Consider the following 23,545-nt stretch of genomic DNA (forward strand, 5'->3'; position numbering starts at 1 on the left):
TTGCCTAGCTTTTTTGAAATTGTGTATAAAACATAAGAAAAAAGTCTTTCCCCACAGAACTACATTAACTAATCATAATTAGCAAACAGTGCCCAGTTTCATAGAGCTGCTTAAGCAGAAAATGGTGCTTAAAAAGAAATCTGCTTAGCAAAAATAAGCAGGATACCATCCGGTCATAGTACATGTGAGATCTTATTTTGGCTGGTAATCTTATTCTATTAAAGCCATTATACACTTTCGGTAAACAGTATTGTCCAAGTCCCACACTTCGTGTATCACAACTTATATATAAAATAACAATCCTGTGGAAATTTAGGCTCAGTCGGACATCGGAGTCGGGAGAAAATAACGGGAAAACCCACTCCTGTTTTCGCGCGTTTTGCCGTGTCATGACATGTGTTTATAACAAATCCGTAATTCTTGTTAACGAGAATTTATATTGTTTTACCGTTTTCTCAAAAAGTAAAGCATTTCATGGACTAATATTTCAAGAGAAGTCTTTCACCATTACCTTCTGTAAACCCTGTAAATTATTTGTAAATCTGTGAACTTTTTTTTTTTTTTTCTGTACCGAAAGGGTCCAATGGCTTTAAGCATAATTTTGTTAAACCACTTGTGTGCTTTATCAGCTCTATGTACATGTAGCTGCTTGAAAGTTTTCCCCGTAGCACAAACGAGCAAGGTTCCAGTCACAAAGTGTTCACATGACATGGTAGCTTGGCTGAGGAACATTTTCTGGTTAGCATAATTTTGTTGTGCTAAGCTACTTGTTGCGCTTGAGCAGCTCTATGAAATTGGGCCCTGCAGCCGATTTCACGAAACGCTATCATTAATCCTAACTCGAGTTAGGACGAGTAACCCATCCTAACTTAGGAAGGGTTCAATGCGTCCTACGTATTTGGATACGGATCTGAACCCGTCCTAAGTCCTAAGATTAATCCTAAGTTAGGAAGAGTTTGGTGAAATTGACGACTGGTCTTTGATGGCTGCACATTTATTTGCTTTGCAAACATTGTTGAACACTGCTTTATGATTTGATAGTGTTTCAATGATATTTTGACAAAGCTTCCTTGTTCCCCCCGCTCCCATTTTTTGCTTATCATCAACATAAATGAAATATTTAAAATAAAAGGCATAAAAACAATTAAGAAGATGAAACACACTTGTAGACCAGTGTAACAAATTCTACTACAAATTCTAGTTGGAGAGTTTTATTTTCTTCATATCAAAACAGTGTTGTTTACTTTTTGTTTTTTTTACAATACATGTTGTTTTTAATTTGATATAAACCCTGGCCACATTTTTGTCTTCCTGGTTGTGACTTTCAACCAAAAGTCCCAGCTCTTGTTCAGGAAGTTAAAAAGGAAAATGTTCCTGATGCATCAACACCATAGCTACACGGTTCTCTCGACTAAAATTTTCTGCATATAAACCTCATACACTCACAGACTCCCATGATCGTTGCTTTTTTTATTGCCAAGTCTCCGAGCGTCAAGTCGCGTTCAACAAACACAAGAGAAATTCAGTAAGCCTAGCCTCTTGCTTCCCGCTAGCAAACTTTTGTATTGGGTTTAACATGCTCGTATTGTTTTACGGTGCGTTTTTCGCCACATTTGTGTTCACCCTGGAGCGTTGTAGGCCTGGCTGGGAAGATCTCTAGTTCAACTTCTGGTGTGAGTTTACAACGTACATGTAGCTCTCTGTTTTGTTCTGACTGGAAGATTTTATGCAACTTTCTTGAACTCAATTTACAAGTTTACTCCGGTTTGTTGTAAGATGATTATTTATGGACAAGTCGACTGTGAAACAACTGAGGAGTGGAGAAGGAAATGACGTTTGATGTCTGAGTTCTTGGAATAAACTTAGCTGGTATTGTTTGACATCTCTTCTTATCGTCGAACCGCTTCAGTCCGAGGCAGGCTTCGTTTGTACCTGAACAAAAAGACGACCTGAATTACAGAAAATACAACTTTGTTGGACGGGTTGACTTTAATCTGCGCGAGGAGAAATTCATTGTTCTTCTGGCGTGATTGAAAATAAAAGAGGACGTCAAAATGAGTAAAGATTTCAAGTCGAAGTTCTCAAGCTTGAGAAGGAGGAGCCAGGTACAGGCAAACGAAGAGCGTAGAAGAAAGAGCGTATCGATTAATTTAGTTGGACCAGTACACCAGGGGCCCTTCTTTAATTTGACCAGGTTGCACGAGATACAGGTATGTACGCCTTACTTAAAGACACCGGACACTATTGGTAATTACTCAAAATAATTATCAGCATAAAACCTCACTTGGTAACGAGTAATGGGGAGAGGTTGATAGTATAAAACATCGTGAGAAATGGCTCCCTCTGAAGTGACTTAATTTTCGAGAAAGAAATAACTTTCCAAGAATTTGATTTCGAGACCTCAAGTTTAGAATTTGAGGTCTCGAAATCAAGCATCTGAAAGCACACAACTTCGTGTGACAAGGGTGTTTTTTTATTTCATTCATATCTCGCAACTTCGACGACTAATTGATCTCAAATGTTCACAGATTTGTTATTTTATGCATATGTTGAGATACACTAAGTGAGAAGACTGGTCTTTGACAAAAACCTATAGTGTCCACTGTCTTTACAGGGGAAGGTAATAGGCCTACATTTGGTTACCACTTGTAAAATTACTGGCAATAAAAACTTACTTGGTCAGAAGTGCAGCAGCTTTCAATAGCAGTCCTGGAATTTCATTTTTAGAACATGTTGAAAGGGGCAACAAGGCCTTTTTCATTTTGCAAAGGGCACTTAAATTGGAAAATCTTAAAGTCAATGCAAAATTTTTGGCCAAGACCTGGGGGCATCGGAGGCATGGCCTTTGTGGCGTGCGTCTAATTCTAGGCCTGGAATAGTATAAAGTATTTTGACATGCCCCCAAATTTGGTTCTAAAAGGCGTTACTGTCAGATCTGAGAAGCGTTACGGTAGTACAACAACTTGACGTATTGATCAGAGAATATCAGAGAGTTAGTAGAAGACTTTTTAATGGCATGGTTTCTTTACTTTAATTCGTAATCAAAGAGTGTTCACTTTTTAGTTTTTCTCATGTCAAAAACAATGTAAGCTAAATCTTTCAACACCAAAGTGAAACCAGTGAATCAACTGGCAACTTTTGCTTTCAATACCCTCAATAACATTCCTGGGAATTTTTATGAAGTTGGGAAATTTTGTTAGGTTTACCCAATGGATCAAGCTATCATTTTGTAACAACTGATGAAAATATTTGTAGTTTCCCTATATTTTTTTCCTTCATTTAAAGGCAGTGGACACTATTGGTAATTACTCAAAATAATTATTAGCATAAAACCTTTCTTGGTGACGAGTAATGGGGAGAGATTGATGGTATAAAACATTGTGAGAAACGGCTCCCTCTGAAGTGCCATAGTTTTCGAGAAAGAAGTAATTTTTCTACCAATTTGATTTCGACACCTCAGGTTTAGAACTTGAGGTCTCGAAATCAACATCTAAACGCACACAACTTCGTGTGCAAGGGTGTTTTTTCTTTCATTATTATCTCGCAACTTCGATGATCGATTGAGCTCAAATTTTCACAGGTTTGTTATTTTATGCATATGTTGAGATACAGCAAGTGAGAAGACTGGTCGTTGACAATTACCAATACTGTCCAGTGTCTTTAACTCTGACAGTTTGGTAAAAACAGCTACGCCTTATTTCCAGACTCTAGCAGAAACCGTGTGTACGTGATGTCTATGAATCTCACTGGCTCCCTACATGTACCTACATGTACATAGCCAACCATCTCACCATAATCAGATCTGTTTGTTTTATATAACCATACCCCCCATCCGTCTTAACGTGCTTGGAAGAAAAGAAAGAAAGAGAAAGAGTTGCAATCGGCAACCCTGGGGAGGGTACGATTAATCATTTATCCCCTGTGAACATTCAACGGCCTAATTGGACAAATTAGCCCTAAGTGTGCCCAGTGCCTGTACGTCAATTAGATTGGGTGAGCCAGTTTATGGACGATCCTTTGCCAGGGGGACCAGTGACTTGTCCTGGCTTTTTTCGTAGTAGTAGCTTCTAAACAGAGATTTATTATTGTTTTGTTTTGCGTGTTCTCTTTTTCATCTCTGTGAACGTTGTTGATATGGGATTGTGAGGTATTAATATTTGGTTTGCGGTAACACCAGGTAGAGTTTGTTTTTTAGAGAACTGTATTGCTAATACACATATTCTACCACACTTCACCACAGAGTAGACTTTTCGGATTTTCCAGAAGCCTTCTTCTCAGTTCTGATAAGAACTGTGATTTTTTTTCACAAAATACTGGAAAATACTGAGTGTACAGCCCTACACATTTTGGTCAAAGGGTAGAACCAAATATATTATTTTGATGGTTATCATATTGTAAATTTATCCACAACTCGCACACTCCGGTTGATTTTTTGCTTTAATGGATGGCACTGATCCGTGTCATTGAGTCAAAGTGCTTGGAAATCGCTTCAGAATTTTTGTCAAAATATAAGACACTTTTTTCCTCAAAAGTTTCTCCTTCCCCCACTCGAGTCAATGTCTCAAGACGATGATACGCAATGTTGTTGTAGACAATTTGAATTGCAAAATGTCGCCCACATAATTTTGATAACGGAGTGGTTCTTGTTTAGCCAGCGCTAAAGATGACCCAAGCCTAACGCCGCTTGATCATAAAGAAAACCTGGTGCAGACGATTGGGGAAGAGGTTATGTGTTTAAAAGCTTTCTTCGTAATTGCTCTCTGAGCTACAAATCGGAGGGAACGAACTTGTGTAAAGGTTGGGGGCCTCTCCTGAGCATATTAGGAACAGTAATGGAGAAAAATCGTCGATAAACAATGAAACAGTATCTTCCCCGTAGTGGGATACTGTAGTTAAGGGCGGGAAAGACTTGTCCCCCCTACAAAATGTTTCCAAGTAAAAACCCTATTCAGACAGAGGGGAGGCATTTCCGGTAATAGCCATTTTTTTTCTCTCCCCCCACTGCAAAGCCGATGTTGCCTTAATCTAATAGAGACGTCGAGCGTTTGTTTTTGGCAAACGGGGGCTTGTAATATTGCACCCCTCCGCACACAATTTATGCACTTTACTGCCGGTGTAAGGTTTAGAGGAAGTGCTTTAAACCGGTTGGCAGGAACATGCTCTAGAGAAATTGTGGGTCCACGGAAAAAAAGGGGGGAAAAAATATAAAAACATCGAAGGGAAGACGCAATCTGTATGATAGTTATTCCCTTTCCACCTCACGACTATCAGATGGCGTTCTTTTGTCCGAATGTGACAGGAATGGAGCTCCATCGACCCCCTGGATGGAAGAAAGTGGCAGTAATTTTCTGTCATACAACTGGAAAATTGCACACTTATGTGTAATATATCTGCCCCGAACAGACCACTTCATGCGCCGGTTGAAATCCAGCTGAAAAGATCGAAAGGGAGAGTTTTTTTCTCCCTAAAATATCCACTTTGGGTTGGAAAACGCTTTTCTCCTCATTTGTATCTCCCGTTTCATCGTTTAGGGAGTAGACTCTGTCGCCCTCCTTCCCTCCCTCACCACAAGAGGGTGTCGTGACATGCAGGAGGTTTGGGAATTGCAATCATCAAACAAAGTGTGAAGAAAGTCCAACTTCATTTGGGGTTGAACAAAGGAAAATTAACTAGAGCAGGATTTGAACCAGTAGGATTTTGAAACTTTGCATGGTGGAAATAAGATATAGAAGAGTTTGCGGTAACACCATGTAATAACAATCTCTAAATGAGTTGGGGTGGTTCTGAAAAGAACCGTTGGATTCTCCAGAAGACGATCAGAGCATACTGATCGAAACGTCGAGTTAATCCAACGGTTCTTTTCAGAACCACCCCAACTCATTTAGAGATTGTTATTACATGGTGTTACCACAAACTCTTCTATAGGATTTGAATCAACGACCTCTGGTCTAACGTGCCGGTGCTCTACCAACTGTACATTGTATCTATCTCTATGTTGGCAGTCTGCCTATTTTGTCAATATCTTTATGTCGGGTTGCTGGTCAGAAGCCATAGAAGTGATGACTGCTGTGGATCACACCCAAGTTTGAAATAGTGACACTTTCCAATACTGAAATAGTCAGCCGGGCCACTTGTTGTGAATATTGAGGGGTCCTCCTGGTGTTTTGACTGGCATTTGGCCATCAGACCAGAGAGAGCGGCTGACGTTTCATGAGCTTTATCTTTATTAAAAGCCATTGGACACTTTCGGTAAACAGTATTGTCCAAGGCCCACACTTCGTGTATCACAACTTATATAAAATAACAAACTTGTGAAAATTTAGGCTCAATTGGTCATCGGAGTTGGGAGAAAATTAACGGGGAAAACCCACCCTTGTTTCTGCATGTTTCGCCGTGTCATGACATGTGTTTAAATTAAATCCGTACTTCTCAATATCGAGAATTGATAATTGTTTTAATGTTTTCTCAAAAAGTAAAGCATTTCATGGAATAATATTTCATTTTTTTTTTTTTCTGTTACGAAAGTGTCCAATGGCTTTAATAGTGTTGGGATAGATCTGTCCAGGGACTTTCCCAAGCAATTCCATTAGTTTGTTTAATTCATCTCTGTTTCATTATGAGTGTTTGATCGACTTGAACTCAGTAGTCTGTTTTCCCTTCCTGTTTGTCTTGAATCCAATTGAGATTTAATTTCCTTATTGTTAAATATCGGCATGGAAATGAAAGCAAAATTCATCTGCTTGAAGAAAAACATGTTGAAGTCTTTTCTTGTTTTTCTTATAAACACTGTGAATGTTGATCAATATATTACTGTTGTTGGTTTTTATTTTCTTTATGTCATCTTTAATGAGGGTCAACTCCGATCAGTGCCCAGTTCTGCTTTCCATGGAGGCCCACAGTACAAAAATTTTGTATTTGTAAAAAAGATTGTTAAAGGAACACGTTGCCTTGGATCGGTCGAGTTTGTCTTTGAAAAGCGTATTTAACTGTTTGTTATAGAATGCAAGTGATTAGAAAGATATTTTAAAAGTAGAATATAATGATCAACACAAGTATCACTCGAAATTGCGTGGTTTTCCTTTTACCTCTTCGACAAACACGGTCGGCCATTTATGGGAGTCAATTTTTTGGCTCCCATAAATGGCCGACTGTGTGATTCGCAAAGTAAAAGGAAAACCACGCAATTTCGAGGCATACAGGTTGTATGTGTGTGGATCATTGTATTCTACTTTTAAATCATCTTTTTAACCATATGCATTTATAACAAACGGTTACAAACACTTTTAAAAGACCAACTCGACCGATCCAAGGAAGCGTGTTCCTTTAAAAGTGTTACACCCTCAAAATTGTTAAAAACGGAAAGACACCACGGTGTCCTGCTGAAATAGCAAATCAAGAAATACTCTGCTAGGGTCCAAACGCCAGGCCATTAACTATTTTTTTTGCATTTAAATGGAAAATGTTTACAAAGAATTGGGAGATTAAAAGTTGTATATAAAAAAGTAATCAAAAGAAAGCAGAATATGTTAAACAAAAGGGTTCAATTTGAGCTTGAAATGCTCTCCTTGGAATGCTTTTTTAAAACTCGCAATAGTCGGCAATTGGAAGATCTGTTATTGTTGTTGTTGATGTTGATGTTATTGTTATTATTGTTGTTGTTGTTGGTGATGTTGATATCTTGATTCCATGATTGTAAAGATATTTCCTCACGGTGTCGCTGTAATTTTTTTTTAACAAATCCTTTCATAGTGTCTCAAAGAGGTTTTTTGATGTTACCAGCAGTCGAGCAAAACAAAATCCCACGCTGTAATAATTCTGTAAAATCCATACTGTGAGCAGTGGGCTTTTAACCTTTATTACATCTCTTTCAAACAAGACGGAAAAAAATAAAAATCAATAAAAGTCAATCTGCGAAATGGCAGCACCGAATATACATTTTTCTCTTTATCTCTTCCGCCGTCTTGACTGTGGCATGTTTTGTCAAGACGTACAGTTTTCTCTTTTGTGCGCGCATACATATAGACGCTAAACGTAGGCACATTGGATATAATCACATTGCCATATTGACATTGTTACAAGGATGAATTAGCACGCATTACCGGGATTGAACAAATCACGTTTCCTCAACCGTATTTCATTAAGTTTAAATTGTGGACAAACAAGTGCCGTAAAGGTCTCCCAGGTATTTTGCGAGAGTATCCAAAGACGTCCTTGACTCTGTGTGCGTGTGAAACAATTTCTCAGGAAATCGGAACCCCAATTTTCGTTGTGTTGAGGAGTTTTTTTTTTCTGTGCGATATTCTTTGAAAGACGTCATTGAGGGATTAAACGTGTTTGGCGTACGTGCAGTTTGCTTGTTTTTATTGACTGGAATCTTCTATTTTGATCTTCAGGTTTTATCCAAGAGGTTGAACTCTTTGGGGAGGAAATATTAATTATACAAATATTAGATGCATTTGAGTACAATGTTGTGCAATCTGAACTGTTCCATTTCACTGAGCGAAGCTGAGTTAATTTCTTTCAATGCCCCAAATTCTGCATTTAAGGCAGTGGACACTATTGGTAACTGCTCAAAATAACTGTTAGAATAAAAACTTACTTGGTAACGAGCAATGGAGAGCTGTTGATACTATAAAACATTGTGAGAAACGGCTCCCTCTGAAGTAATGTAGTTTTTGAGAAAGAAGTAATTTTTCCACTTAAATATTTGAATTGAATTTGAGACCTAAGGTGAGGTCTCGAATTCAAGCATCTGAAAGCACACAACTTGTGCAACAAGGGTGTTTTTCTTTCATTTATTTCTCGCAAACTAAGTCACTTCAGAGGGAGCTGTTTCTCACAGTGTTTTATACTATCAACCTCTCCCCATTACTCATAATCAAGTAAGGTATTATGATAATAATTATTTTGAGTAATTACCAATAGTGTCCACTGCCTTTAAGGACAGTTCTTGTACACGTTCACAGAAGTTAAAAACTTACACAAGTACGTGCTTTGGATTTTCCCTTCATGCCATAAAGTACTTTTTGTAGACTTTGTGTTTTCCCAGAGCCCCGTAGGAAAACATTCCGCAGGTACTTCAAAGCATTAGTTAAAGTTTTCAAAAGTACTTCATGCTGAAAACCATCATGATTACTTCAGTCAAGTACTGATCAAAGTAAAGTCCATAATCTAACTTTGACTGCTGTCGCCACCAAAGCGCAGGCAGTCATTAGGCATGGCCCCTTCCATGACAAAACAGCCCAATTGGAAAAATGCCATTTTGAGAAATAAAGCTATTACAGAGCTGTTTTATTTGTATTTGCGCACATTTATTTCATTGCTGCCCTACATCAAACTTACACATTTTACAAAGTTTTATAAATATATTCAAATTATGAGTAGTTTACAGTATTACTTAGTATATTAGGATATGAAAGTTTACAATGATTTAGATAGTCATATATTAGGAAGCTTTTAAAGTAGGACAACAATTAGGTTAGGGTGAAGCAGAGGCTGTATATTTAAAACGAGATGTAGAGGCAGAGATAGGACATTTTATATTCACATCCATACATGTACATGTACATTGTGTAAAGTTGGGAAAGTATTGCATTCTATAATGGATGATACCCATGCTTACATCCTTACGGACTGTGAAGGGTGCAAACCCTGTTTCAGCCCAGGAGTATATTTTGTAGGTGGCAACGTGTCACTTGTGACAGTTGATTTGGGAGGATAGCCCAAATCAGTTAAAAAGTGCAGCACTCACCTTGAAGTGGCCATCCGGACTTGTGAGTTGGGATAGACATCATTAAAAAAAAAAACCCATGTATTTATAAGATAGTATGCCTTTGAAACTTTGAAATGGAAAGCATGCCCCCAATTTACTTAGAATTGATTTTAGACAAGAAACAGTGTTCAAGTTTTGCCATGGAAAAGGCCAATCAGCCCAGAAGCTAAGTCTACCTTCCCCTACCCCCCTCCTCTTCATGCCTGACTAGAGACTAATAATTCTGAGTCTGTCCGCATCCCCGATTAGTAATTCGAATCATCAACAAATGAATGACGCTGTGGTGCCACGCGTTGGAGCTTGACACCAAAGCAGCACACAGCCTCCTGACACCTAGACGGGGTCGGTTGCGTTAGACCCCCTCAGACTCTCGCACCACCAGATCCGCACGGCGGCGAACTGTTCACCCAACATCTACGGCGCGCTGCTAATGGTCCTGTTGGTTGATTATGCCTCACACGGTGTTGTTAATTGTACCCGGGAGACAATGAAGTGCACTAGTAATGGTTGTGCTGGTTTTTCCCATGTGTCTGTCTTTTATGTTATGATACTGTTTAAAGATGGACACTTTGCTTTGGTTTTTTTTATCTCCCAATAAATCAATCAAGATTATTTGAAGTTTAATTACAAGGGTCTTCAGTCCTTATTTGACGAAATATGAGGAGAGCTACAAGCTTGCCCCAGTTACCTAGAGCTGTTTAAGCAGCAAGTTTTGCTTAACAGTTTTCTGCTTAGCAGTAATGAGCAGGATACCAGTACAGATGGTACTTGTGTTAAAATAGTTCATAATGTTTGAATACGTGTGGGACGTGCTTGGTCGATATAGAAAGCTTCCACCCTACAGAATGATTATGTACCACGTAAAACTTTGGTCGGATATGCAGTTTTAGCGTGTTAAAGGGGGGGGGGGGGGCTCTAAGGTCAAACTTAGTGTTGTGATGTGCACATTTTCTACTACATGTAGAGTCCTTATGGAAAGGGGAAAAACGGTTTCAATTTTTTAGACTCCCTCTTTAGAGATTATTCAAGTCTTTGGTGACTTTGTTACTTTTCCGAATTCAACGCACTGCTTACATGTATACCTACTGTTTAAAACCAATTTTTCCAGGGGATCAACTTTTTGAAAATGTGAAACAGAGTTTCTCCCCCAGCTATTTGCTTGAAAACTGGTTGCATGTGCAATTCAGCTCCATATTTCATTCATCTATATAAAATCATAGTTTGCAGAGGCACGGGGGGGGGGGGGGGTAGAGTGTGTGGGGGGGGGGAGGGAGGGTACACATTCATGTATGTCCAGACAGCTCCATTGTTAGACTCAATAGTTGAAACCAATTTGATTTGATCAGCTGCATGATCGAATAAGGGTTTTGCACAGGCGGCATCGTAACCTTTTCTTCACTTTTCACTCATACATACATGTCCCTCTTTTAAAAGCACTTGTGCAATTATGGGGAGAAGAAAAAAAATGCACGGGATATTTTCTTTCACCATTTTCACACCAAATGTGATCAGTTCTGAAAATATGAGTCGCTGTTTAGTCTCTGTAAAAGGTTTGAGTTACAAGTCCTTATAGGTGCATGTGATCCTTTGATGATTTATACGGACCCATGTTGCGCGACGTAAATTGATGGAAATTTGTCACTAATAGTCTACTGTGTCACGATACAGCGCACGGTCATTTAAAGGGACGATGTACGATGACGCGTCAAGTTTGCAACAGCTGATAATGAAGGAAATGACAGTCAAATGCAAGTCAAAATAGTGACTCTGTGGTGTGATCTTTTTCACAGAACTCAGGAAAGTACAGTTCTTACACACATCTGTGTTTATGGGTAAAAACAAACAAATAAACAAAAAAACAGGGACGGTTTCAACCGAATGAAATTTGGCTCAAAGCAGTCTTCACAGAAATGTGATTTTTCTGGATTTTGTTTTTATTACAAGATTTTCTGAAAAACTTCCTTGAGCCTTCAAATATTCTGAAGTAAAGCAGTCACCAGAACAGAAACAGAAATACATGAAGTCTACATTGTTTCCAAACATGTAGTTTTATCATTTATGGTAAAACTCATAATTTGTACAAGTGAACCTCCCGAGTTGTAACATCTGGAAGGTTCTTGGTCTAGAATAAGGGGGACCCGGGAGGGCTACATTAAAAAAATATATATTTTTGTATGTTTTTTAATTTGTTTTTATTTATTTATTTTCATTTTTTGTTTGTGGGATGGCAAATTTATTTGGAGGTGGCAATTTTGCAAGACTACTCAAAAGCTTGAACCAGGTTTTATTTTAACAGGACCACACTCTAAAGATTTAAACAAGCACCAAGTGAATATCTGTATCGATTTGTGTTTTTTTGTAAAATTATACCTTGATACTGAAATAAATGAAACAAAATAAGACGAAAGGGAAGGAGAATCATATGCGTTTAGTCATCAATAAACTACATGTAAATATACACTGTACATGTGTGTAGCAAATTGTGCAGATCCCAAATGAAATCCAGTTTTATCTGTCTGGGTATACCCAGGGCAAAGCAATGTAATAAATGAATAAATACATAAATAAACTATCGCAAGTCTACAAGGGACTCTCGTCTCTCTCTCTTCAAAAGGAAGTGGAAAAAAGAGCAGTAGTTTATGAAATGCTTGCCTATGTCTAAAGGACCGATAGGTTAAAATACAACAAGCCCGAAGGTCGTCTTTGAGAGGTTAAGCTTATTGGTATTTTAATAAGTATTCAAGAGCCTCCACTCATTGAAGTACAAGCACTAATAAAAGGGAAGGTATTTGTTTGGTAATCACTTTTAAAGGCAGTGGACACTATTGGTAATTGTCAAAGACTAGCCGTCACAGTTGGTGTATCTCAACATATGCATAAAATAACAAACCTGTGAAAATTTGAGCTCAATTGGTCATCGAACTTCCGAGATAATAATGAAAGAAAAAAAAAACACCCTTGTCACACGAAGTTGTGTGCGTTTAGATGGTTGATTTGGAGACCTCAAGTTCTAAATCTGAGGTCTTGAAAACAAATTTGTGGAAACTTCCTTCTTTCTCGAAAACTATGGCACTTCAGAGGGAGCCCTTTCTGACAATATTTTATACCATCAACCTCTCCATATTACTCGTCACCAAGAAAGGTTTAATGCTAATCATTATTTTGAGTAATTACCAATAGTGTCCACTGCCTGTAAAGGTATACAGGCAGTACAAAGTTACTTCTGCACAGCAGCTTCTGATAGTATAGCAGTTTGAGAATCATTTCATTTTTGAAGTAATGTGCAGTTATGGAATAAAGTTATCAGTTTTTAACGCCCAACATTTGAATCTGAGAAACTTTTCTGTTGGATACAATTCTCAGATTGTTTCCTGAAATTACAGATTATTTCTTCCATTTCTTCCTTTGTGGACATAACAATCCAGACGTTCAAATCCCGCTCTAATAAATTCTTCTTTGTTCTGCCCAAATTAATTAAAATTTTAAAGGAATTTGTTGCCTTGGATCGGACGAGTTGGTCTATAAAAAGCGTTTGTAACCGTTTGTTATAAAATGCATATGGTTGGAAAGATGTTTTAAAAGTGGAATACAATGATCCACACAAATGTGCCTCCTAATTGTGTGGTTTTCATTTACTTAGCGAACTAACATGGTCGGCCATTTAAATGGATGGCCGTGTTAGTCGACGAGGTAAAAGGAAAACCGTGCAATTTCGAGGCATGTTTGTGGATCATTGTATTCTACTTTTAAAACATCTTTCTAACCATATGCATTTTATAACAAACGGTTACAAACACTTTTCAAAGACCAACTCGACCGAACCAAGGCAACGTGTTCCTTTAACCAGTTTCCCCTGGTCAGTCTGAAACCGCTTTTTCAAAAGTATGTCAACAAAATATTTTCTAGGCATTATTTATAATAATTATTTAGGGAGGATAATCACAGTAATTGCGAATTTTCTTGGCTTCCTGTGAGAGTAAAAATTTACTCAAAAAGATACAGTGGCACTAACTTATAAAACTAGTGGATTACGCAGCATTTTGTTAATTCACGTAAATGGGAATCTTCAATTTGAGTCCATGCTTACAAATTAGGTCACCAATTTACATGTTAATTTAGAGATAAATAGCTTAGAATATAATATATTAATTAAGTTGAAATAAGTGCACCCCTAAGAGAAGAATTATTTTAAAATTCAGTTTAATTTATTTATTCATGGAAATGGGAATCCTCAATTTGAATCAAAGCTTACAAATTAGGTGAACAATTTAAATGTTAATTAAGAGATAAGTAGCCTAAAAAATATTAATTAAGCTGAAACAAATGTACATCTAAGGGAAGACAGAAAAGTAACAAAAACAGTGGATGAGTTTGAAAAGTGCAGAGAACTTATTTATTTGTGAAAAAGTTTCTTCCACTATATAAAGCGCTGCTTAAAGCACAAAAAGTAGCTAAGAACAAATAAGTCATGCTTAGCAGAATAAGCTAACCAGCCAAACATAGTATGTCTCATGTATAATACGTGTACATGGCTGGTTTCTTGCTTAGTTTGCTTAGCAGAAATTTGTTAAAAATATTATAAATAGCAGAAAATTCACCAGGAAAATAGTTCTGCATTTCTGCAGCTCAATGAGATTGGGAGCAGGGCCCAGTTTCACAACTTAAGCACAGTAACAATATGCTTAACAGAATAAGATGACCAGCCAAAACAGCATTTGTTCACACCATTTGTGATTAGTAGCCTGCATGTTTTTGCTTAGCAGACAATGTCTAAGCAATATTTGCTGCTGAAGCAGCTCTATTTTGGTTGGGGTCTGATTTGAACCTCTTGAGATGGTACCAAACCGCAGTATAAAATTCAGACTCTGGGCTTCTCTTCATTTTCATTAATACTACTTTTTTTTAAACTGGCTGGTATTAATTCAAAATGCTGTAGGGACTTAGCTTTGATCCTTATGTGGTTAACTGAAAACCCTGACTCATTCCCCCCAAAAACCTCAAGTCATGAAGCTTCAAAACTTGTGAATATTTACGACTGAATCAGAGACTTCAATAGTAATCAGAGACTTCAATAGTAATGAAAACTTATAAAGCGCACAAATCCATAAAAGTGCCCATGGCGCTTAATACAAACATTAACATTTAAATAATATACAATAACGAAAGATGACATATTATTCGTTTGCAGTATTTTTTATTTCAAAGATACTTTGGGGAGTAATTGGAATTGGTAATTCTTAGTGTAGCAAACTTTTTACGAACAAATAAATTTGACTGTAAAATTCTGTTTGATGAGATGATGATGTAGACATCAATCTTTCCTCCGAAGATATATTTTTAGTTCGAGAGTTGTATTAAGTGTCCTCAACGTGAATTTCACTTTGATGAGTGAACGGAGAGAATGCCTTTAAGTTTTGGTTCTTAATCTGTCAATCCTGTGACCAAAATAACTTGATTATTTTCATGAAGTGAAGAGTGTATAGTTTCGCTCTCAAGATATTGAGGTCTCATGTTTCGAGTTGTCGATGAGTGACTTGTAAGTCTACTGAATAGGTATTTAAACCAGAATTTTTAAAATAAATATATACTTCTATGAAATGTATTGACATCAGCAGTAAAGTTCGGAAAAAATTGGAAGATGAACGGAAAGTGAAAGAGTGGTTTTGCAGTATCATACACACAGTTTTCTCAAAATGAAGAGTTTCATGAAAACATTGACTTTAAAAAGATGTACTAAAGTTTAAGCAGAGATTTGCTGAGTGAAGGACAGACATCATATCCTTAAAGCTATTATACACTTTCGGTAAACAGTATTGTCAAAGTCCCACACTTCGTGTATCACAACTTATATAGGGTCCAATGGCTTTAAAGTTTTCAAAATTAGTGTAAACTCTTGGCAAAGAAGCCATAAAGTTTTCCCTCAGTGAAACATTAACTATCGGACATTTTACCTTTTTGTTACAAATCTGAACAAACATCACATTTTAATCAATATAACCAGGAGGTGTATTTGTACAAGATTGTATCATTCTCTTTGTATACACAGTTTACATTACTAAGCTGCTTAAAGGCGATCAACTCCGAAAACCCTAAAGGCGTCCATTTTGTTTCCTCTCTCTTCAAATTCACATTTTGTTTTGCAAGGAGTTCCTGTCCATTTTTTTTACCCCCACAATTGACTTGTGCAATCGAAAGATCATTTCAATCAGCTTCAAGCAAAATATTTATCGGAATCAAAAATGAAATTTCATATCCTGATCGTTCCTCAAATGTTTTGCTGGATTTCTACAAAATATTTATAAATGTGATGAAAAGTTAGAAAGGTACATGTTATATGAGACTCTTAATGGTGTAAACATGTTTTGGTGGATTATAAGGAAACGTAATAGGATACTATATACTGTATGGAACGTCCTTGCAAACTGAAAAGTCTTTATACAAAAGACTGCTATAACCCCGAAGAAAGCAAAACACATGCATCCGTACAAGGGAAGTAAAAAAAAACCGTACATACAATAATAACAACAATGTGTTTTTTATTTATGTTCAGAGGTAAACCCAGTCAGTCCCTCAGTATTCTTTAAGTGACTCCGTCTCACGTCTCACGCACACTTTAGCTGAGGGCCACAAAATGACCATTCATACCCGGAAATCGGAAGGTCTAATAATTGTGCTAATATTTTTTTGTTGTGTTTAGTTTAACGCTGTGTAAACGACGCCGGCAATGCGGAGGGGGAAAAACAGGCAGCATTGTTAATAAACAGAAGTTTATTCAATGGGAAAATGAGGAAGGAAAAACTGGGGAAGTATATCCACTGGCGTTTAACGTCAGCGATAATTTCCCCAATTTTTTTCTCCCCCTTTCTTCGGTATTTCTCTCTCTCTCTCTCTCTCTCTGTCCCATGTTTTTTTGTTTCTTTTTTCGAGGCCTGTCTCTTTTTTTCGCGGACTTCCCGTGGGAAATCATGGAATCTCTGAGGTTAGTTTTCATCCCCTATTTGTGAATATGCAAAGGCTGCTGATTATTCGATTGGATATATTCTGCAAGTGCGTTTCAGTCTGAGACAAACCCATTACTTTTTTTCTAAGGTACTACCCTCTCTCTATTTATTCCCACTTTCGTCATGTTTTTTTCCCCCTTCTTCTTATTCGTCTTTTTTTCTTTTATTACTTTGGGAGAAGTCGTAGTGATTACTAGCGAAGTAAATAATTGAAAGTTGCTTGGGGCTTTTGAATGTTAGTTATTCATTGGAAAGAGGGGAAAGTTTGATCTTGTGTGCTATCGATGAATGCCAAGCAAATTGGATTTGGCTGTTTTTGTTCCGCCACTTCACTGCAATTACAGGTTGTCTTGCAGTGCTTGCTTTTTTGCTCAAACACGCAGTCACTCAGATTGGGTGGGAGTTTGTTAACAGTGTAATACACACTTAGTGTCTTGGCTAATATCTTGTAATGGGAAAGAGGGATTCAAAAGGCAATCTTTTTCGAGAAAGGAATTGTCTCCTAACACCCCCCCCCAAAAAAAAAGAGCAAGACTCAGTAAAGAGTATGGTTTAAAATGTATACTATCTGCATCTGATTCAACAGCTATTTGCCAATTAAAAAAACATTCCATCAACTGAGGGCGCAAAACGATAGTTCTTTGTGTGATGACGATACTTTGCGGATACCAATCAGAATGGAGTGGCTCAATGGAATGAATGTCCAGTAGAGCTAAGTACTACCAATCGAAATTCAAGTTGAATCCAAGAATTCAAGTCCGAAGTAATTAATTTTATGAGAGAAGTATGTTCACATTAAGGGCAGGCATTTCATTTTTTTTTTGCGGGGAGGAAAAATAAAACCCACAAAGGGTCTTGGTACCGAGACCAAGTAAAGATGTTGAATATTTACATGGCATAGACGTCATGAAGATCTTCATTGAAAGCAGTGTACATCAAACTGAGGCTGAAAGGTATCGCAACAATAAGTCTAGTATACAAAGACAGAAAATCTTAATAGCGTCAGGAGAATTTTAAAGCATCGATTCCTCGACATTCAAGAAAGTACGACATGTATATTATTTCAAAAACACTTGTATACATTTCTCAACTTAATTGATTGCTTCAAATCCCCTGTCGCATTGTCTTATGTCTGCCCGTAGATTTCTGCGCTGGTTTACCAAATAGCATCTCTAGCTCTCTATCAACATGAAGTCCAATTTTCCCCACCATTTGACGCATGGCATAGACCCCCGCAAATTTCCCCAAACAGCAATTGCTTTTTCTTTTTTTGGCTGGCCGGGGAAAGAAATTGTCAGCCAGTTAAAACTGAATTTATCACCCCAATGCACCACTGTCGTCCAATTGTCTGACGAGGAAAACGGGAGAGTGTGGAACCTACGAGTACGAGAGGCCGCTGAGAGCAGTGACCCGTGCAATACGTCATTCCGTCTCGATGTGTGTGCGTGTGTGTGTGTGTGGATGAAAGATGAGAGAAGAAAGGTAGAGAAAAGGGGGTGTGGGGCATAGAGAGAGAAAGAGAGAGATGGATTGTGTAGTGTGCAGTAAACAGTCTGCATGAGCTAGCAGTTTAAACTTTGGATATTTACTCGTCACTCTGACATCGAGTCTAACTCCTGATGCGTACGGGTCGCTGGCGCTTGATCACTCGGCTCGCTCAAGCGCGATTTATCCCACCGTCCAAATCCCTCTGAGAAGGACATTGACAGATGTGCGCGGGTGGGATACATTGGAATGCTTAGAGAGGGGGGGGGGGGGGGTTGTTTGGTGATAAGATGGATGAAGATGAAATGTCACTTTTAGCAATCTGGAGGTTGGATCCGTGTCATTTACTAATTACCCTGATGCGGTTACCGGCTAAATCGTGTTAGGATTGGTGTTGCCTTGTTTCCTTGGCATCCGTATTAGGGATGTATACTCATATTATTATTGTCGCTGGCTGGGCGGGAATTTGTGTAAATGTAAATTATACAAATGATTTGCTGCTGTGATGGTCAGGAATTGGCATTGAAGATTATGGCTTTTAACTTGAGTGAATACGTTGTACCACTTTTTTTTCTTTGATTGCGATGTGTGACACATGTCCCTGTTGAGATAGTGAGGCTGTTTGATTGTACATAGGTTTGGATCTGTCGGGGTGGGCTGAGAGGGGGGGGGGGTGTTAAGCAAAATGTCAAATGTCAAATGATTTTCTTATAATTAAGATTTGGAGTGGTTACTCAAAGAAACAATATTAGGGTCCAAGGCCAGTGAGTTTAGCGTCAGGCAAGTCGGTATGATGTCATAAGCGGCCGTCAGTAATGACGGCAGTCGTAATTATTGCAAGGGGGCTTCGGGAAGCCCCTACTGAAAAAAACGCCTTTTGATTTGGTACTGCAATGAGCTGAGCTGTCCCATTTAAAAAAAACTTGAATAAATTGAATTATAAAAATGTTTCAAACAAATAGTACACTCAGAAAAAAAAAACTTGACAAGTAGGATTTGAAACTTTGCATGGTGGGAGTAAAGTCACGTGAGGTTTGCGGTAGCACTATGTGTACATCTCTTTTGAGTAGTAGTGTTGGTTCCGAGAAGAACTGGTGGGTGGTTGACAACTCAACATTTCGATTAGTATGCTCTGATCGTCTTCAGGAGGAAGGTTTGATTGTCAACCAACGGTTTTTCTCAGAACCAACACTACTCAAAAGAGGTTTCCACTGCCAAACCTCCCTTGAAAAAAAAACCGAGTTGAAACACCAAACTATGGCTGTTTCTAGACCAGTGGATGAAAATGCAAAGAAACTTTTTGACTTTCCAATAAATGCATCATCAGCTTGATCATTGAATGATCATTTTGGGGTTTGCTTTTGACTGTCACACTTGAAGTGGAGTGGTCTCTGGTTTACCATCACTTGAAAGTTTTGCTTGATGGAAAAGTAATTATTTTTTACAAAGGAAGCGTCGTTGATAATGCATTCATAACTGGAGTGGGTTTTATCCCGTCCATTCCAGTGTTGACTTTAAGAAGAGGAACGAAGCACCCTTTCCCGTTGACGATGTCATTAAAGCTGCCTGAACGCCCTTCATGGTGCGCCATTATCTCACAATTTGATACCAACTTCAGGGGCCCCCCGCGCTGCTGACGACAGCGGAGGAAACAAGTGACTGAACCGATCTAGAGATCATCCAAAGTGGACGGTCATCTGAAGTGTTGTTTAACTACCTACCATTGCAATTTGACAGTTGATGTTGTAATTGGATCCCATGAGCATCGACAATCCACTTATATAAAAAAAAAAAAGGAAAAACGTAAAACAAAGGATGTGATAATACAAATACATTTGCACTACAGACGTACATGTATACACACTATAAAAAACCCGAGCACTTGCGCAGACATGACTTGAAAAAAAAAAAAAAAAAAAAAAAACGGGCGCAAATTTGAGTGTTGTTGGGCCGAGGATAATGTATGTATCTTCCAACGGTCTTGAATGACATCTATTAATATTCATTAGAGGGTTTCGTTCCCGGCGGCCGTTGACCCCCCTTCTACTCTGTGTTCAAATGTATGAGTTGACGTGATTGATTTGTGTGAGGGGCTATAGAGCGTTGATTTTTGCATTGGATGGTTCGGGGTAGGGGGGGGGGGAGTTCTGCTTCAGGTGTGTCAGGCAGGATGGAACATCGTGATACACACCTGGCGGCGGTTTTTCCCTCTCCTTTTTTGTTTGCATGCGTGGATGTGCTTGGCGATTCTCTCTACATGTTCTCAGACAGTCCACCGCATAAAAATACCGTCATTTGTGTGTAAAGTGTTTTAAATACATTTTTAATTCCGTCTCGGGGAGATAAACAAAAGGGGAGCTGTGGTGACGATTGCCTTTTCTTATGTGAGAATTGATTTGTAGCCTTTGATATGTTCGTGGTGCTTTAGAGACAAAGTGTTTTTGGAATCGTTTGATAGATACGCACACACTGTAAAACTAACCTGTGAAAAATTTATTTCAAAAGCTGGGAGCCGAAAATCCGGAGCGATTATGTCCACGTGTGAATTATGCATAATTAGAATACATGATCCAAGAGACGTCATAATCGCTTCTCAGATTAAAAGTGAAAACAGGTTACCAGCCACAATTATATTAGGTTAACATTGTTGTGACTGGTGTCCCACTTTTAAAAGTTTTTGCTTAGCAAAGAAATTTGTCAATCAATAATTTCTTTCCTAACAGCCTTTATGAAATCGGGCCCTAGTAAGATTGGTGTTGCCAGGTCTCTTTGCTGAGGACGAATTTGCTGTCGCGGTACCCATCTGGGAGAAACTGCTTAGCAGATAAACATCTTGCTTAACACCAACAGGTTCCATGCAAAAATGATGCCATGCAAAAGTGCGGTGCCTTTAAGGCTTATTATCATGTTCAAACTGTCTTCAGCAAGAATAACTTCTGCTTGAAAGCTCCATAAAAATATTTGATATTTTCCATCTGCGGTTTGACATCGGGTGAAAATGGCCGTTGCATGTTTGTAAAAATCGAAGAAAGAAAATCATTATACATGTCCATGTACATGTAGCCAATGGCAAAATTGGCGCTCTCTTCCTGTGCTGTATAATAAGTCTTCGAATGGTACTTAGACTGACTTTGGGTTTGACAGGTAAGGACGCTTGGATTGATTATGTATCTTTGATAGATTGTTATCTCGCCTGTATGCTCCCACAGTCTGTATTGCTAGTATGTCTTTCATCATTTTTTTTATGATGTCAACATTTTTCTGTGAGGATGTTAACTTGAATCTTAAAGGCAGTGAACACTATTGGTAATTACTCAAAATAATTATTAGCATAAAACCTTACCTTATTACGAGCAATAGGGAGAGCTTGATAGTATAAAACATTGTGAGAAATGGCTCCCTCTGAAGTAATGTAGTTTTTGAGAAAGAAGTATTTTTCCACGAATTTGGTTTCGAGACCTTAGATTTAGAATTTGAGGTCTCGAAAACAAGCATATGAAAGCACACAACTTTGTGTGACAAGGGTGTGTTTTCTTTCATTATTATCTCGCAACTCCGATGACCGATTGAGCTCAAATTTTCACAGGTTTGTTATTTTATGCATATGTTGAGATACACCAAGTGAGAAGAGTGGTCTTTGACAATTACCAATAGTGTCCAGTGTCTTTAAAGGCCCTTGTACGATATTGGTTGTCCAAAGACCAGTATCCATACTTTTATGTCATGACCCAACGTTAAGATGAAATAACAAATCTGTGACAAAATTTAACCTCACTTTGTCATTGAAGTCGCGAGAAAACAGTGAGAAAAACAGAAGAAAAAAACCTTTTTCAATAAGTTTTGGTTTAACTACAGTGTAAAATTTTTATTTATTTTCTCAAATCTAAAGCATTTCAGGCAAAAATATTCAAGGGAATTTTTTCACGTTGACCATTTTTATTCCGTGTAAATAAGTTGAGGGCAAATATGTAAACATTTGTCAGTCTTGACCAATGTTGTGCATACACAATATATTGGAAGTTGACAATTTTAAAATAATAATAATAATAATAATAACCCGTTTTTATATAGCGCTTTTCACACCCGGAGGGCGTCCCAAAGCGCTTCACATTATTACCCCTGGTCACTGGGCCTTAAATCACTCCTTAAACCATCTCAGCTCCTTGGTGGGGAGTATGCAGCCTGTGCAACATTAATATGCGCTACTCGGCTAAATCAACCACAAGAACCATCTCTGCCCTCACAGGTACCCATTTACCCCTGGGTGGAGAGAAGCAATTATAGTTAAGTGTCTTGCTCAGAGACACAAGTGTCACGACCGGGATTCGAACCCACACTCTGCTGAACAGAAGCATCAGAGCTTGAATTCGGTGCTCTTATGTTTTTGGGGTAAATCTCTTTATTCATGGTTTATACATGTAGGGATTTTTTTTTGGTGATGCACCTTTAATCTAAAAGGTGAGCCTACCAATGGCATACACGTTGTGTCTACTTTAATGGTTGTGTTTTTGTTTTGGTTTTACTCTTGGTAAATAATTATGTGTACCAGGTTTGCCGAGTTTGCTTTTTTATTTTTTTGTAAGTTCAAAATATAAAAAAAACTTATAACTTCGCGTGATTGCTTGGTATTTATCAAGTTTGCCTTTTGCTTTCTGTAGTCAAAAAATAACTATGAGTGACTTATTGGCGTTTATCAAGTTTGCTTTTGTACTTTCTGTGAGGTTGTTGACAGCTTTCGTAATCAGGAAAAAAAGTATTTCTGTTTATTGTGACAATCTTGAATCAAGGAAGCTTACATTGAAGTACTTTAAAGTAACGTAGAAGTTTTACAACTCGCAGAGTTTGTGAAACTTTTTTTTTAGCGAGAGGAGAAGAGTGCACAGACAGTATGTAACTGGATCGGTTTAAATGTGTCAAACTATCCACCGTCTTCTTCCGTTCTTTTTGACTCTTTTTCTATCTCTCTGAAAGAGGGCTTCTGAAAGAGTGGGAGATCTAGACCCACGTATGTTTGCTCAGGTCCAGGGGTAGCAGTTAAAATAGAGACACCCCGGTTCTGTTTTTTAAGGTCCCTGTCAAGAAAAATCATTCAGGTGACAAGGCAGTGAAAAGAACGTCTTGAGTTTGTGCTAACACCTGGACAACAAAATCTGGCGTAACAAACATCGTGTGTATTACGATCCTCGCAACGGAAAAAAATCAAGCGGCTGGCATTTTGCGGCATTTGCACTTTTCTTTCTTTCTTCTTTTTCTCTACCTCGGAGTCCGACTTTGTTTTCCTTTTATT

At 38.1% G+C, this 23,545-nt stretch overlaps 1 protein-coding gene across 6 annotated transcripts in view; it reads left to right on the plus strand.

Moving 5' to 3' along the window:
* LOC139946843 (SAM and SH3 domain-containing protein 1-like) overlaps nucleotides 1-23,545 on the plus strand; it is a 183,919-nt gene that overhangs the window by 53,817 nt on the left and 106,557 nt on the right. Inside the window, exon 1 of one of the 6 annotated variants that reach the window (XM_071944576.1) lies at nucleotides 1,502-2,210. The exons of the other annotated variants lie outside the window; for them this stretch is intronic. Coding sequence (XP_071800677.1) covers nucleotides 2,055-2,210 — 156 coding nt within the window. The 5' untranslated portion in view covers nucleotides 1,502-2,054. Of the gene's footprint in view, nucleotides 1-1,501; nucleotides 2,211-23,545 lie in introns of those variants that run through there. 6 annotated transcript variants of the gene reach the window in all.

This window comes from Asterias amurensis, chromosome 14 (assembly GCF_032118995.1).
Source record: "Asterias amurensis chromosome 14, ASM3211899v1".
Classification (NCBI taxonomy): domain Eukaryota; kingdom Metazoa; phylum Echinodermata; class Asteroidea; order Forcipulatida; family Asteriidae; genus Asterias; species Asterias amurensis.